Raw genomic sequence first — 17,590 nt, 5'->3', positions numbered from 1 at the left:
CCTGCTCCTGCTCCTGCTGTCTGGGAAGGGTTTGTCCTGGCTGCCAGAGTGTCACTTCAGGGCTGAGTGAAAGGGAGATGGAAAAGCATCCCATAACCCAGGGACAATAAAGTCTGTAAACCATATTAGCATCAGGAACTATAACGGTGTGTGTGTGTGTGTGTGTGTGTGTGTGAGAGAATCTAACTGCTTGAGAAGGAGACTGATAGACCACAGAAGTAGACACACGCACAAGCACACACACACACACACACACACAAGCCAAAGGAAGAATGGGAGAGCGTGTTAGAGGCCGGGGGACCGTGAGGGAGATGAGAACGATACCAAGGGCCCTGTCTGACAGTGACCTTCTATTTCCAGGAGTGCTGGGGCCCAAAATCCCGGGGGTACTTCCTGCTTGGAGCCAGAATGAATAGATTCTTTTAATGTATATAAATGTGTCCTAATGCTAATCTGAGAGATGAATGTATAGTTCAAGGCAATACGGGTCCCTGTAAATGCTTCATTAACTAATTCTTCCAGTGAAAAGTCCAGGTTCCTGAGCGTAAAATCAGGGAATGAGAGATAGATGAGAAGACACAGCAAAGCAGACAGGGAACATAAGCATTAGTGAAACAGAAGAAAGATGGGCAATCCCGTTAGTGACAGATTGGTATTAGATTGGGACTGCTTTCTTCCTCAGTGCGTTTTCCCATAATCCACACTCAAACACACACACACACACACTCACACACTGACACACATACGCACATGCACACTTATACAGTGCATACACACAGTTGTGTACACACAATATAACCAAATGCAAACACAATATATACACATAGATCCATGACAATACAAACGCATGCCATGCATATTTGCACAAGCTGGGTAGACGCATTCAAACACGCACACACACAAACACAGCCCTCAGGCCATGAACACAGACCTGTAGTATATTAATAGTGCTCTAATATAGAGAGAGTGGAGAGAAGGAGAGGAGAAATTGACAGAGAGCACAAGATTGGAGCAGCAAAGCGAAGCAAATAAAAATTAAATGGATTTGCATTTTAAAACGAATGCCGCAAGTGGGCTTTCTAATTATTTCAGCTCAATCTCCCCTTCCGTACCATTGCTCAGTTTGTGCAGTTCTTCATTTGTCTTGAGTCAAGTGGTTATAGCGTAATGCTGTTCAGCATGTGAGAGCGTACGTACAGAACATTCACTGGCTCACTGCGCTCACTTCTGTACATACAGGAGGTGCCCAGCCTTTGTGAGTGTGTGAGTGTGTGAGTGTGTGAGTGTGTGAGTGTGTGTGTGTGTGTGTGTGCGCGTGCAATGTGTATGTTTGCGTGTGTGTGTGTGTGTGTGTGTACACTCACTGAGCACTTTATTAGGAACACCTACTGATTCATGCGATTGTCTAATCAGCCAATTATGTGGCAGAAGTGCATAACATCATACGTGTCAGGAGCTTCAGTTCACATCAACCATCAGGATGGGGGAAAAATGTGATCTAAGTGACCGTGGAATGATTGTTGGTGCCAGACAGGGTGGTTTGAGTATCTGAGAAACTGCTTTTCAAATGCCAATAATAATGTAACAACAGTCTCTAGTGTTTGCAAAAAACAAAAAACGTCCAGTGAGCAGCAGTTCTGCAGACAAAAACACCTTGTTAATGAGAGACGTCAGAGGAGAATGGCCAGACTGGTCAAAGCTCACAGGAAGGTGACGGCAACAGAAATAACCACACATTACCACAGTGATATGCAGAAGAGCATCTCTGAACATGCAACAGATCAAAACTCTAAGTGAATAGGCTACAGCGGCAGAAGATCAATACGTCTAAAAAATAAGTCTAATAAATACCTCATAAAGTGCGCCATTTTTGCCCATCAATCAACACAACATTTTTGCAAATGTATTAATAATCAGAAATCACTCATTTACACCCTTTGCTCTGGCACTCCAAAGTGGTCAGGTGCATCCTGCTTGCTTTAATTATCCTTGAGATGTGTCTAGAACTTGATTGGAGTCGACCTGTGGCAAATTGAATTGATTGGACATAGTTTAGAAAGACACACTCCTGTGTACTGCACATGCATCTGTCTGTGTGAGTGTGTGTGTGTGTGTGTGTGAGTGAGTGTGTGTCATGTCTGTCTGTGTGAGTGTGTGTCTGTGTGTGTATCTGTGTGAGTACGTATGTGTGTTTGTGTGAGTATGTGTGTGTGTCTGTGTGAGTGAGTATGTATGTGTGCTTGTGTGAGTGTGTATGTGTGTGTGTGTATGTATATGTGTGTGTGTGTGTGTGTGTGTGTGTGTGTGTGAGTATGTGTGTGTGTGTGAGTGTGTATGTGTTTATGTATGTGTGTGTCTGTATGTATATGTGTGTGTGTGTGTGTGTGTGTGTGTGAGTATGTGTGTGTGTGTGAGTATGTGTGTGTGTGTGTCTGTGTGAGTGTGTATGTGTGTGAGTGTGTATGTGTATGTGTGTGCTTGTGTGAGTGAGTATGTGTGTCTGTCTGGGTGTTTTATTAATCCTCTTTTGTTGCTGAGTCTCAGTTAGGGTGAAGCCACATTCACTCCAGTCAGTGATTGTTTACGAGCTGCGTTAACCTCTTCTCCTCTCACCTCCTCTCCCTCCCACCTCTCCCTGCCTGCGCAGCCTGCGTTAATGCACCATTAACCCCACTTCCTGTCCTCCTCTGCCCCTGGCTCGTCACGCCGAGCGTGTCAGGGCGCGTGAGCTCGTTATGTGAGCTAAGTGTTAATTGGCTGCAGAGCTTCGTTAATATTCCCCTCGCGAAGTTTGCTCGTCAAGAGCCGGGCTCGGAAACTGATGAGTGTGTGGTTTTCTCCTCCGGAGAGAGTGAGAGAAGGAGAGAAAGAGAACAGAAAAGAAAGAGTGAGAGGAAGAGCAAGGTGCAGAGACTTCCTCTGGGGTCAGAGGGAGAAAAAGAGCAGAAAGTGAAAGATGGTGATATAGAAAACCATCAAAAGCGCTCGGGGGAAGATTCTATTATTATATGGCGGAATAATCATCTTGTTAAATGTCACTAAATAGGCACAAAGGAGGGAAGGTGTTGCTTGTTATGCTGTATTATATTATCGGGCCGAGATGGGGGGGGGGGGGGGGGGGGGGGGGGGGGGGCATACCCAATAATGGGCCGTGTGTCTTGGTAAAGGCTGAATGATAATGATTTAGAAACCGTTATGATCGTAATTATCGCCATCACCGTCATCACGGCCATTGTCATCGCCACAAAGACCTTCCACGAGGGGACAAGCGATCGGATCAGCCATTACTCGAGGCTTCGCCGTGGGCACCGAAAGAAGCAGCTGGGATGCGCGGTAAAAGAACAGGTGCTGGCGGGAGGTGTGTGTGTGTGTGTGTGTGTGTGTGTGTGCGTGTGCGCGTGCGCGTGTGTGTGTGTGTGCACGTGTGTGTGCACGTGTGTGTGTGTGTGTGTGTGTGTGTGTGTGTCTGTGTGTGTGTGGGGGGACTGCCGCTGTGGTAAAATGGATGGTTATGGGAGAGTTGAAGGGAAAGGTGGAGAAGGCCCTTCCAGGTCAGCTGTGCCAGTGGTATTGACAGACCCCCCTCCTTCTGGATTAAAGAGCCTGAATCCACCGCCCTGCAGGTGGAAGTCACCCAGGGTGGGGTGGAGTGGAGGGGGTGTATGAAGCATTACCAGCTAGCCACAGTTACAGCTGTCTGAGCACCAACCGCCCCCCCGCCCCCCCCCAACATCCACATCACCCGCAGACATTCAGGATCTGCCGCAGCACACCGAAGACAGATCATGACATCTCCCATCTTTTCACAATTTCACAGGGAGGACAGAGCTGATAAAATGGCTGTGTTTCTGTTTCTGAGAGAGAGGGGGAGAGAGAGAGAGAGAAAGCGAGAGAGAGAGAGAGAGAGAGAGACACTTTGACATTTAAAGTTCCTCTATTAAACATGCAAACCTTAATATATTACTCGGTAGAGCAAACCCGGAAAAAATAATGAAAGAAACTTTCAGTCCAGCACTAAACTCTCAACACAAATATGTCTCCATTGCTTCATCGGAGGGAAAGGGAGAGGGAGAGAGTGAGAGAGGTTGGTGAGAAAACGGAAGTGTTTCTGGACTGGACCTAGAAAACAGAAGTGAACGTAATGACAGACTGTCATATGATCACCACTTCAGTCATCAGATACATATGCTGGCACACGCTGTCTTAAAAACACGAAAAGGTATCTTTCCTCTTAAGACTGTTTAGAGTCCTAAAATGTATGGCATTAAATGCTCTGTTGACCTCTCTGGCATACTAAACCCTGCCTAAGATCCGTCTCTCTGGTGTACTAAATCCAGCCTGGGATCAGTAGGGGTGTAATGGTGCTTAATATTTTCAGCACGGGGTGGCTTAAGCCCCTTAAGTGCTTTGGCAACACTTGTTCCATTGTGTTGCCAACGGAGGCCATTAAAAAATTTGATTTGGAAGTGAACTGAGGGAGAAAGGAAAAAAGATGGGGACAGAATTGGGTTTTAGATACTGCAATTAAACAGACATAAACACAGGGAGGACCCATAACAAACACACAGGAACTCTTAGGTGGGCTGGTGGCAATACTGCAAAAATATGTCTAAAATATGTCTATGTATGATCCACAAAACCATGCGCACACAAACTCTTGAAGCTTGTTTTCACATACACCCAGTGAGCACTTTCTCTCATTAACAGTGCATTTTTGCTCACAGAACTGCTTCTCATTGGATGTTTTTTTTGTTTGTTTTTCACACCATTCTTGGCAAACTCGAGAGACTGTTGTGCCCAGGAGATCAGCAGTTTCTGAGAACCACTCTGTCTGGCACCAACAATCATTCCACGGTCAAAGTCACTTTGATCAAATTCCTTCCCCATTCTGACATTTGGTCTGAACAACAGCTGAACCTCTTGACCACGTCTGCCTGCTTTTATGCATTTAGTTGCTGCCACATGATTGGCTGATTAAATATTCGCATTACCAAGCGGGTGTACAGGTCTACCTAATAAATTGCTCGCTGAGTGTGTACAGCCTAGACATGTGCATTCCACACACACCTGCATGTAAACACGTACTTGTGCACATCCAAGTGTACATGCACAGATAATGACACACACATGCACGCGCACGCACACACACACACACACACGCACACACACACACACACGCACACACACGCTGCACCACGTAGTGCTGAATGGGCTTAACATTAAACTTCCCGTTCCATTAAAAAGGACCACCAGCGGCTCAGTGAGCTCTCTGTCTGCCCATGACAGGATGTTAACTGAGCGATTGTGAGGGGAAGAAGGGACATTGCACAAAAGCAGCGGGCGAACAGATACAACTATATACCCTGGGTGAATAGATACGCGCACTCATAGAGTGTGTCTGTTTAGGCACATGAATACTGGCCATTGTGGCTTCCTCGCCCCAACCCGCACAAAGATAACAAATATGTTAAATATGCATCCGCACACACACACACACACACTCTCCCTACACAAACACAATGCGGCGAGGGCGAGTGTGAGACGCGAACGCGGAATATATAAAGAGAGGTGACCGAGGGACAGGCAGCCACAAAACAGGAGCGAGAGAGGGTGTGTGTGGGGCCAGGGGTCTTGATTATCACGGAAGAAAAGCTCCGGAAAAAGAGGAAGACAACCTGGGCGGATTAAGCGACGGCTTTTCACTGCGATGTCTTGACGGAGGACAGGAGGACAGGGCGAGAGGAAGAGGAGAGACACCGAAGAAGAGGGAGGGAGAGAGATATACGGAGAGAAAGACAGGGAGAGAGCAGGGCAGTGGGATGAAAGAGGAGATCTAAGCGTGGAAGAGATTTGGTTTAGTGCGAAGTGCTGTTTGGCCGAGTTCCTTCATCTTAAGATGAAACTCGTGTCATATTGAGCCGTGACCCAGTAGTACTGAGAGTAGTGTTGTGCGCTGTAGTCCAATATTGCACAGTGCTATCCTGTCTTGGCACTGTGCCGTCTGGCGTATTTGATTAGCGCGTAAATCATAGCTGTGTAATTCAGTTCAGTCCTCAGCAGCTTCTTTTGTTGTGCTGTATTACAGGCTGTCACTAGATAATGTACAAAACACCAGTGTCGCAGACCACATATTAGCCGCCAGTCAAACGATTTTTGCTAACAGGGCAGGGATACGGTGATGTTTGGGCGGCCCGGAACAGCATAGTAAAGTACTAGACTGAGATACGACACGGCTCTGTACTGTTTGGTGAGATACGGCACGGCTCAGCACTTTGTGGTGAGATACGGCACGGCTCTGTACTGTTTGGTGAGATACGGCACAGCTCTGTAGTGTTTGGTGAGATACGGCACGGCTCAGTGTAGTATTCCAGCTGTGGTTTGGTGAGATACGGCACGGCTGAGTTTGGTATTACAGCTGTGGTTCGGTGAGATACGGCACGGCTCAGTTTGGTATTCCAGCTGTGGTTCGGCGCTATAGAGTGCTTTCCTGTAGCCGCTAGCCCGGCTCGGAATGACCCACAGAGCTTCCAACTAACATCCGTCTCCTCCGGCGTGCTACAAAGGCGCCATTAAGCCGGGCCAGTCGGCGTAGCGCGGTTAAAGACGGTGTCGAGCTCTCCAGAGCGGTGAAACCGCGGTCCAGCTCGGCACAGAGGGTCCATTCAGAGCCCCCAGCTCAATACACAATGAGGCCTGGCCTGCGATCTCTCCTCCTCTCCCCCCCTCTCTCCGTGGCTTTGTGCGCCCTGATCCTGCTCTCCCTCTGCTGTAAGTACAAACCCCCACCCCTCCACTCCTCCATCATCAATCTGCCACCAGCGGAGGGGGCGGGCGGGGGGGGGGGGGGGCACACGGAAGGGGGGGGGGGAGAGATTGACTGAGATAGAGTGATGGACAGAGTGCTGGTAGCAGTGAGAGAGCGGGAGGGAGGGACGAGTGGAGGAATGTGGGAAAGGATGGAGAGAATGTGAAAGTGGGGGATCGGGATGGAGAAAATGTCAAAGCGGGGAGAGATGTGGCGTGAGATAGAGGTGTGGACAGAGAATGCTGGTTATTATGGAGAGAGGGAGAGATGCTGGTTATTATGGAGAGAGGGAGAGATGCTGGTTATTATGGAGAGAGGGAGAGGTGCTGTTATTATGGAGAGAGGGAGAGATGGAGGTGTAGACAGAGAATGCTGGTTATTATGGAGAGAGGGAGAGATGCTGGTTATTATGGAGAGAGGGAGAGATGCTGGTTATTATGGAGAGAGGGAGAGATGGAGGTGTGGACAGAGAATGCTGGTTGTTATGAAGAGAGGGAGAGGTAGAGTCATGTGGATAGAGGAGATATGCAGTGAGAAAGGAGAGGTAAAGGAGCATTGCAAAGGAAAAGAGAAGTGTAGTGAAAGGAGAAAGAACAAGGGAGGATATAATGAAGAAGAGTGTTAGGATTGGTAGAGGGGCAGAATGGAATAGGATGGCTGGGGGAAAGAGAGGGGAAAAGAGAGAGAGAAGCAGTGTTGGAGGGGAACATGGCAATGAGCGGAATGGTATTAAAGGGGAACAGACGTCAGAAGAATAGAGAGATGCTGAGCACAGGAGATGGAGAGAGGGAAAAGTGGGTGAGACAAAGGGGAGATGAATGACGGAGGAACTGTTTCTGCTGAATATAGACAAAGAGAAGGGGATCAAAGGAGTGATGCTGTCGACTGTGGGAGAGATGAGGGAGAAAGAGGAGAGGAAGAAGAGGGCTGGGGGTAAAAGAGAGGGAGGGAGAAAACAGAAGAGTGAGGAGGTATGGAGGGAAAGGTGGCAGTTCCTGCTACAGCCTGAGGGACAGAGAAAATAACTGAAACTCCACAGAAACGGAGAGAAAACAGAGGGTGGAGGATGGAGGGATGGATGAAAAATTAAATCTTTGTTTGCTTGTTGTTGGCAGTGATGGCGTTATAATTGCTGTTTGCATATTTGAATCGTTAGTGTTCATTTACTGTGACGAAGAACCTTATAGGTAAAGCACAGGTAATGTGTTACTACAGTTCCCCATTTTTGGCGCATACTAATCATATTTTCATTTAATTTAATGAGGAATGACATTTTCCCAGGCTTGCAGGAAACAGGGAGAGAGAGGCCTTGTATATTTCGCCATTATATAGAGACATGCGTTTCATGCCAATGAGCCCTCCGTAATTAGAATTTTAAATCCAGGAGTGCGGGGAGAGGGGCAGGTAAAGACTGCAGAAATCCGACGCGTTGTTCCATCTGTGTGTTCAAATCTGCCGGAGAATCGATGTGTAATTGCGCTGTAAATATTCCCTGAGCCGCTATTGTTGTGCGCCTCGGCGACTGTGGACGCGGCGCTGGGACGTGAATGCCGCGGGACACCTCTCTCCGAACAAAACGCTCCAGCTCTGAAAGCTGGATTATCGCTACTGGAAACGGAGAGAGAGAGAGAGAGAGAGAGAGAGAGGGAGGGCGGGTGGGGTGGATGTGTTCGGTGGTTGAAGCACGAGCGTTTATGTACAATTTTAGATGCTACAAATTATTGCAAGACGTCGTAAGACGCTACATGTTATTGTATGGTGAAGTGCGATGTTTGTAGTACTTGTAGAGTGGAGGAGGCAGTGGAACGTGCTGGAGGGCAGTGTGAAGGAGAGCATATGAAGGGCACAGGAAGCAGTAACGCAGAGAGACTCAGGGGTCAATGTCCCAACAGCTGGAAGAGGAGCAGGAGGAAGATGAGGAGGAGGAGGAGGAGGAGGAGGAAGAGGGGGTGTTGGAGCTGTTTGAGGGAGAGGAAGGAGGATGAAAGAGTGAGAAGACACTGGGCTGTATTAGTGGGAGATTTGGAGATGGATTGAGCGCTGGGAAGAGGAGGGAAAGTGGATGGAAGTGAAGCTGATTGTGTCCATTGGAGAGGACTAATGAGCACGCGGCATGCAGAGAGAGGGGGAAGAGAGATAGAGAGAGAGAAAGAAAGGGGAGAGAGAGAGAGAGACAGATGAGAGAGATGTTTGCTCTCTCCCTTTTATCTCTCCTTCCACATTTCTGCTTCTCTCTCTCTCTCTAGGATAAGAACGGGGTGATTATACCAGAGACTTGAGCTGCAGAACAAATCACATTTACAGAGAGAGGGAATGAGGCGGGAGAGAGGGGAGGAATACGGAAAGAGAGATGGAAAGAGGAAGAGGAACAGAGAGGACGGAGATGAAGGGGGGATGAACAGGAGGACACGCAGAGAGGGATGAAAGAGCGGGAGCATGGGGAGAAGAAATAACAGCATGAGGGAGACAGAGGGAGAGAGTCTCAAAAGCGAGGGAGTGAAGAAAAAGAGGATTAGAGAGAGGGAGAGAGCAGGTGGAGAGAGAGTGTGTAGGTGTAAAGGTGGGAAAGTGTGATAGAGGAGAAAAGGCAGAGGGGAGAAAGAATTCAGAGACCGGTAGAGAAATGCAACAAAGATCTAGCAATAAGGGAGAGGGAAGGGAGAGATAGAGAGAGAGAATAACGGAGCTTGAGATTGTGAAGAAAAGAGGGATGGGGAGAGCGACAGAATGAGGTAATGAGAAAAGGAGATGGAGCAAGATTTGTAGAGGATTATGTTTTATTTATAGTTAGCGTTTTTTTTTTTTTGTTTTTTTTTTTTACAGGGCTTGATTGGCAGTGTACAAGATTCCTTGGAGAGACAGAATTTTAATTTTAGACCACAGAAAGGGAAGAGGGGAAAGGAAATTTTCAACCTGTCAGCATTTTCAGACAATCTGTTCGTTTTCAAAAAAAAAGTTGTTTAACCTGAAGCTAATGTACGGACTAACATACACAGCGCACAGGGGGAAGGCAAGAGAGACTTTCAAAAGTTGATAGAGAAAAAAAAAAGTTAAAAAATTTGAAAGAGGAAAAAGGCTAGAGGCAGAGTTAGATTTGAAAACTGGATAGGGGATATAGGTAAGGACAGGGTGTGGATTGAGGATGGGAACGAGACGGCTGGGGTGAGAACTGTGTTGAATGAGAAAACTAAAGGAAAAGGTGAAATGCGGTTGTTTTAAGAGAGTGGGGTTATTTGCGAATCGCATTTGTTTGCTGAGAGTGCGTGTTCGCGGTGGAGTGTTGCTTAGGAACTATATCCATGAGTTTTTTTAAAACCTAGGGGTTCTGAAACCAGCGCAATTTGCGGATGCCGCTGACAATTCCGCTTCCAGACATATAGAACGTCGCTAATTCTGAGCGGTGAGGCAGTTTCCACAATTTATCGCGGTGAATCGTGGTTCACCTGGCCCCTACCCAAGCCATCTAATTCACGCCATCTCTCTTTACCATAACTCACCGCTTCCCCGGAGCCATTAGACTTCGCAAATAAAGCATTGTATCGCTATTTATTTGTATATACGTTTTTTATTTTTTTATTTTCATGAATTTGAAGTTATTGCCGGTCCATGTAACGCGTGCCCCCCGTAAATAAAGACCCCTTTTCAACGTCGATTGGTTATAAGATACTAACACACTGCAGCGCCACACTGCCACCACATGGGCATCGTGGTCACTACACCATTGGGTCGCAATGTCTTTTCTCAGTTTTATCTATTTTTCATAGTGTAAGTGGGCCCTACTGTGGGTCAGTATCGATCCGATCGTCCTGGCTTGCAATATAATTTGGTGCTTGTTGAGTGTATTATTGTAGGTTGATTTTAATGGACCAGGATTATTATTTATGCAGCTGGTCTGTTTTTCTTTCACCTTTATTGATAGTCACGACTCGGTCTAGGACTGCTAGGTGCTACTTCGACCGCTGCGAACGTTATTACAAGCCACAGAATATTGACACTGCAGCTGAGCTCTGAATACAGCTGGCTGATTCCGCATGACTGTTCTGAATGATGCCATTGAACGCGGTGTAGCACGGATAGCATTCACATTCCAATTGTGGCGCTGGCCCTGCGTCACTCCAGATTTTTCCAGCTGCGGTGTCATTGAACACTCCGACACTGTTCACTTCCTGCCCGTCTCCATGCTCAGGTCCCCATTGGCTGGCTCTTGCGTTGGATCCGCGTTGCCCCGCCCACCACTGCTTTGTTTGCGTTGTTCTGGCCCCATCAAGCCAATTTACATCAAGAGCCGGCAGCTGGCGAACTCTGAAGTGGATTAAATGGCTGCTCAATTAGCCCCATTTTCACCTCCCAATTGAATCCATTCAGCCACTCCGACTGGAACTGTCTCAGCTTGAATAATTACTAGTAGTTTTGATACATGAAAAATGGCTAGCCAGTGGTAGGCTAGCTTGGCTTCTTTTGATATAGTCTTGCTATTACAATCAGTGTCCTTAAAACAAAGACACTTAAAACTGTGGGTTCCGTGCGGTGACTAATAACAGTCATTATAATAATAATTAGTGCGGGGATGACATTGCAGATATGAATCACAATATTGATGAAGAGAACAGGATTAATAATGGCCACACTTATGATCATAATTGTGTGGAGCTTGAGTGTGCTCCTTCTCTGTCTCAAATGTCCTCCCACACCCCCGTCGCCCACTCCCAACCCCAACCCCCACCCCCATTTTGGTGGCTCCATACTGAGCCTGTCAATGTTTTATTAACCCTCCTCCATCTCTTAGCTGGACTCTGAAGCGCAATCTGTCAGGTATCAGGGGAGATAAAAATGGGCTGAAATTAAATTTAGATGAAGTTAGATTAGAGACCAGCTCAGTGTCTGTGATAAAAAACCACTGCTCTTAAAATCTTTGTCCTGCCCTTCTGTCTTAACCCTACACATATTTCTTCTGTCCGGACAGTTTATTTAGCAGCCCTTCCTTCACACTCTCTCATTCTCTCACAGTCACTCTCTCTCCCTCCCTCTTCCCTCTTTGTCACCCTCCCTCCCTCTCTTTCTTTCTCTCCCCCTCTGTCTCTCCTTTTCTCACAAACACACACATACACACATTTTGATTCACTGTCGTGCTACACCAGATGCAGCTGCATATCTACCCATCGCCCGGCATTGTTCAGTTCCTCAGCTGTAACTGTCTGTCTGTCTGTCTGGACGATGGACACACTTTCGAGTGTGCTGTTTTTAACCCCATTCCCCACAGTGTCTGTGGCCAGGACATTGCTGTAGAGCTGAGCTTTTCCTGTGCTGTGCCATTACGATGCTTGAGGCTAATGCCTACGCCAGCGTGTGTCATGTTTGAACTCGCCCCGCTGGTGTGAAACGAAGGGGACAGAACTTGTGAACAGATGACTGATCACCCCTCGCCCCCCTAACTCTCTCTCTCTCTCTCTCTCTCTCTCTCTCCCTCTCTCTCTCCCTCTCCACCCTGCAGTCCGCTGCCAGGCAGTGCAGGCGGAGAATGTGACGGTGCTGGAGGGTGGGACCGCACAGATCTCCTGCCGGCTCCAGAACTATGACGGCTCCATCGTGGTCATCCAGAACCCCCGCCGACAAACGCTCTTCTTCAACGGCACAAGAGGTCAGCTGGGAGGGGGGGCGCTGGCACCAGGCATGCCAGCCCCACACCTCTTTATCTTCTCTTAAAAAAAAGTGTTGCAGTGGGTTGGCTCTGGGTTCGACTCCCTGGCCGGCTTTGCATGTTCTCCTTGTGTTTGTGTAGGTTTCCTCCGACACCAAAAGAAATGCATGTCAGGTTAGGCCAGGGGTCGGCAACCCTGGTCCTGGAGAGCCGCAGGGTGTGCTGGCTTTCGTTGTTGCTTGGCATTAATTGATCAATGAAAGCCGTTGATTACACGGTTAACTCACCTCACCTGGTTTCTTGGGTCTGAGTCGCTTGCTTATTTTAAGGTGGAGACGAAAGCCAGCACACCCTGCGGCTCTCCAGGACCAGGGTTGCCGACCCCTGGGTTAGGCGTAGTCCTGCCATTGCCCTTGACCAAGGCACTGTCCTCAGAACTGGAGTCGGTCCGGGGCAGGTTAAATGCAGTGTATATAAATTGCCCCTAGGGATTCAATAAAGTTCATCTTATCTTATCTGCCGTGACACAGAACCACAAAGCAGAGCCTCAGGTCCTCTGGGCTGACGGATTTAGCGTTCAGAGTGACCAGGCAAAGGGACAGAATGTGATTCGTCGGTCTTTGTGATCCGGGGGCCCGGTTCTTTCGTGAGACAGCCGCGGCAGTGGTGGCGCTCAATCACGGGGTATTTATGCGCTCTGCTAAAGCGGCCCCTGGCCCGCCGAACGCACTGGCGGGAGATTTACGGCCTGCCGCCCCGTAATGGGGTGGGTCCCGGCGCGCCGTCACTCAACCGCTCCCGCAAGCCAATCAGAAAGGCCTCGCTCTCCGTCGGGAAAAGCTCGTTCAAATCAGCCGGCCGCTGATAACTGTCTGAGGCTGAGCGCCGGTCAAAAGAAGAGGAGGCTAATCTGTACTCGAGAGGGAGAGAGAGAGAGGGAGGGGGAGAGAGAGAGAGAGAGGGAGAGAGAGAGAGGGGGAGAGGGAGAGAGAGAGAGGGAGAGAGAGAGTGAGAGAGAGAGAGGGAGAGAGGGAGAGAGAGAGAGGGGGAGAGAGAGAGAGAGTGAGAGAGGGAGAGAGAGGGAGAGAGAGAGAGAGGGAGAGAGAGAGACTGTGGGGACTCAGAGAGGGAGAGCGAGAGAGAGCGAGAGAGCGAGAGAGAGAGAGAGAGACTGTGGGGACTCAGAGAGGGAGAGCGAGAGAGAGCGAGAGAGAGGGAGAGAGAGACTGTGGGGACTCCCAGATGAGATGTATTTACTGCCCCTCCACTTCAATCTATGGCGCAATTTTTTTGAAAACTGAATTTAATCCGTTTCTGTCATGTGAAACGTCATGTTTGGTTGGTAATATCTACATTTTCAGGATAAGCACTGAAAATCACTTGGGGTGACTGGGCCCAGCGAACCAACTTTGCAATAATGTAGCGCTCTTTACAGAAGTGTCTGATTGGACAGCTGAACATGTGTGCACTGTGAGTTCTCAGCACCAGTCTGGCTAACTCCCAGTTCTGTGTAAATGAAGCCCAGTGATAGGTGAAGAAGTAGCCATGGCACCAGCTGTGCTATTCAACTGCCATTTCCCAAAGAAAAAAAAAGTAATTTGAAAATTTTGCCAGCAAACATTGTCAGGAACATTTTCTCACATTTCAAGCACCACACTGGTTGTATGGCAGGCCCACGCACATGTGCGCGCTCACACACACACACACACACACACACACGTGCGCATACACACACTCACACACGCTCACACACACACTCTCTCACACACACACACACACACTATCTCTCCGTCTCTCTCAGAAAAGCACACACAGACACACACACACCCAATCTTTCTCTCTCTCACACACACACACACACGTGTGCATACACACACTCACACACGCTCACACACACTCTCTCTCTCACACACACACACACACACACACACACGTGTGCATACACATACTCACACACACTCACACACACACTCTCTCACACACACACACACAAATGCACACACACACACACTATCTCTCCGTCTCTCTCACAAAAGCACACACACACACACACACACGTGCGCATACACACACACACGCTCACACACACACACTCTCTCTCACACACACACACATGCACACACACACACACACTATCTCTCCGTCTCTCTCCAAAAAGTACACACACACCTAATCTCTCTCTCTCTCTCTCACACACACACACACACACACACATTGTGGTGAGGGGATTGCAGAGGAGCGCAGTGGCATGTATAGAGGAGGCCAGAGACAGAGAATGGAGGTGGGTGAACAGACGGCTCTCACAGGCAGTCGATACAAAGTGAGTTTGGGGATTTTTTCAGACAATGCCAATCGAGCTTCTGTCAGAAAATGACAGTTATCATCATTATTGGTTATTGTTATTTTTTGACCACAAACTTTTTTTTGTGGTGTTTTTCTTTCACTACAGAAGGATAGTCATTTTCTCCTCCCTCTCTCAGTGCAGTGTTTCAGCTCAGCTGGGGTGGGGGATTGATCGCTCATCTGGTCTTTGATTGATCGTTATCCAAAATGGTGGAATTAACCCAAGCTCCCTTGTCCCTCTCTCCCTCTGTCCTCCCTCCTAAACCTTGCTTATCTCCCCTTTCCTTTTATTTTTCTCTTTCTTTTTCTCATTTGCTTTTTCCACACCCCTCTCTTTTTCACACCTCACTCTTTCCATTTCCCCCTAATTCCGGCTTGTCCTCCCGATCCGCCTCTTTCCTCTCATCTGCCCCCCTGCTGCCACCTCTTCTTCCCCTGCTTCAAACGTCCTTCACGCTCTCTTCCAATTTTCTTTTATTGATCTTTCCATTTTCTCCCTCATCCCTTCTTTTCCCCTGGCTCTCCGCCTCTCTGTCCCCTCTCTTCACACTCTTCTCTCTTCATCCCACCTTCTCCCCTGTTCTTTTTCTCCCTCGCTCTTTTCGGCCCCCCGCCTCTGCCTCGATCCATCTCGCTCCATCCCACCTCCTCTCCTCCGCCGTCTCTCCCTCGCCTGTTCCTCCTTCTCTCCCTCCTCCTTCTCCCTGTTTTCTCTCCTCCTTCGCTCCCTCTGTCCCTCTCAGCTCTGAAAGACGACCGGTTCCAGATGGTGCTGTTCACTCCGAGGCTGGTGCGCATCGCCCTGAGCAACGTCAGCGTGTGGGACGAGGGCGGCTACTTCTGCCAGCTCTACACGGACGACACGCACCACCAGGTGGCCACGCTGACCGTCAGCGTGCCCCCCGAAACGCCCACCGTGGAGGTGAAGACGGAGGCGGTGGAGGGGGGCGAGGTGGTGCTGGTGTGCCTGTCCCCCCGGAGCAAGCCCCCCGCCACGCTGCGGTGGATGCGTGACCGCCGAGAGATCCCAGGTGCCCCGCCGTCCGCCCGTCCGTCTGTCTGTCTGTCTGTCCATCTCCACGCCCGCCCATCTGTCTGTCTGCCTGTCTGTTTGTCCATCACCACGCCTGCCCGCCCGCCCGCCCGTCTGTCTGTCTGTCTGTCTGTCTGTCTGTCTGTCTGTCCGTCACCCCACCCACCCCGTCTGTCTGTCTGTCTGTCTGTCTGTCTGTCTGTCCATCACCCGCCCCTTCCGTCTGTCTGTCTGTCTGTCTGTCTGTCCATCACCCGTCCGTCTGTCTGTCCATCACCCGCCCCTTCCGTCTGTCTGTCTGTCTGTCTGTCTGTCTGTCCATCACCCCATCTGTCTGTCTGTCCATCACCCCACCTGCCCTGTCCGTCTGCCTGTCTGTCTGTCCATCACCCCGCCTGCCCCGTCCGTCTGTCTGTCTATCCATCACCCCACCTGCCCCGTCTGTCTGTCTGTCTGTCCATCACCCCGCTTGCCCCGTCTGTCTGTCCGTCTGTCTGTCTGTCTGTCCATCACCCCGCTTGCCCCGTCTGTCCGTCTGTCTGTCTGTCTGTCTGTCTGTCTGTCCATCACCCCGCTTGCCCCGTCCGTCTGTCTGTCCTTCATGTCTGTCACGTCCATCTGTCTGTCCGTCTGTGGCCCCGTCCATCACATCTGTCATTCTGTCAGTCCGTGGCCCCCGTCCCTCCCATGCTAATTGCTCTGGGTTCAAAGGGCCGCTCCGTTGACGTGACGAGGTTACACAAGCACAGCTCCCCTGTCCAGAACGCCCTGCGCCCGCATGAATTAAATATGGAGTGACATTAGAGGTTACGCCGATCCTGACTGATAGAAACCCGCTTTAATTAAGACGCTATCTCGCCCTCCTCCATCTTCCATCTCCTTCCTTTATCTCTACCCTTAGCTCGGCTGTTTCTTTTTAAACTCAGCATGGAGGCATGTCAAAGAGTTTGTGATAAAGACTCGCTGTGAAATAAATCTATTTTGCACTGACTTCCCTCTCTTCTCTTGCTCTCTGTCTTCTCTCTTTCTCTCTTCCCTCCTTGTGTGGGGGTTGATGGTTTTCTGTGCCGTGTGATGCTTTGTTGTAGTGTCACAATAACGGTATGTTAAAGCTGTCTCTCTCTCCCTCCCCCTCTCTGTCTTTTTCCCTCTCTCTCTCAGGGGAGGTGTCACAGCAGGACTACGGGAAGACGTACAGCGTCTCCAATACCATCCGTATCCCGGTGGAGAGGCGGGACAATGGCGCTCCAATCAGCTGTGAGGCCTTGCACCCTTCCCTGCCGCAGAAGAAAATCCGCCACTACCGACTGGATGTCCACTGTAAGCCCTGCGTCCCCACACACTGCATTACTGACTCAGTGTCCACTGTAAGCCTTGTGTCCCCACACACTGCATTACCGACTGGATGTCCACTGTAAGCCTTGTGTCCCCACACACTGCATTACTGACTCAATGTCCACTGTAAACCCTGCATCCACACACACTGCATTACTGACTCGATGTCCAGTATAAGCCCTACATCCACACACACTGCATTACTGACTCAACGTCCACTGTAAGCCTTGTGTCCTCACACACTGTAGAATTACTGTGCCGCTATAAACACTTTACCAAAGCTCCAGTGTAATCTTCACACAAAATGTCATTACCTGCCTCTTGTGTAGAATATGACTGCTGCTACAGCTAGCCAGGTGAGATGGATGTGTGTTGTGAAGATCAGACTTACGCAGCTGTATTGTGCTGTAACTGCACACCAGCGGTGCTGTGCTGG

General features: G+C 49.3%; 1 protein-coding gene across 3 annotated transcripts in view; it reads left to right on the top strand.

Annotated features, from left to right (window-relative positions):
* Positions 1-17,590, top strand: part of cadm4 (cell adhesion molecule 4) — an 85,804-nt gene that overhangs the window by 57,974 nt on the left and 10,240 nt on the right. For 2 of the 3 annotated variants that reach the window (XM_061216567.1, XM_061216555.1), the window contains exons 1-4: positions 5,605-6,768; positions 12,297-12,443; positions 15,530-15,817; positions 16,981-17,139. In XM_061216567.1, coding sequence (XP_061072551.1) covers positions 6,687-6,768; positions 12,297-12,443; positions 15,530-15,817; positions 16,981-17,139 — 676 coding nt within the window. In that variant the 5' untranslated portion in view covers positions 5,605-6,686. Of the gene's footprint in view, positions 1-5,604; positions 6,769-12,296; positions 12,444-15,529; positions 15,818-16,980; positions 17,140-17,590 lie in introns of those variants that run through there. The other variant, XM_061216562.1, reaches the window with a different exon arrangement.

Source organism: Conger conger, chromosome 1 (assembly GCF_963514075.1).
Source record: "Conger conger chromosome 1, fConCon1.1, whole genome shotgun sequence".
In the NCBI taxonomy this organism is placed as follows: domain Eukaryota; kingdom Metazoa; phylum Chordata; class Actinopteri; order Anguilliformes; family Congridae; genus Conger; species Conger conger.
The sequence above is the reverse complement of the archived record's forward strand: the minus strand, read 5'-3'. Positions and strand labels throughout refer to the sequence as shown.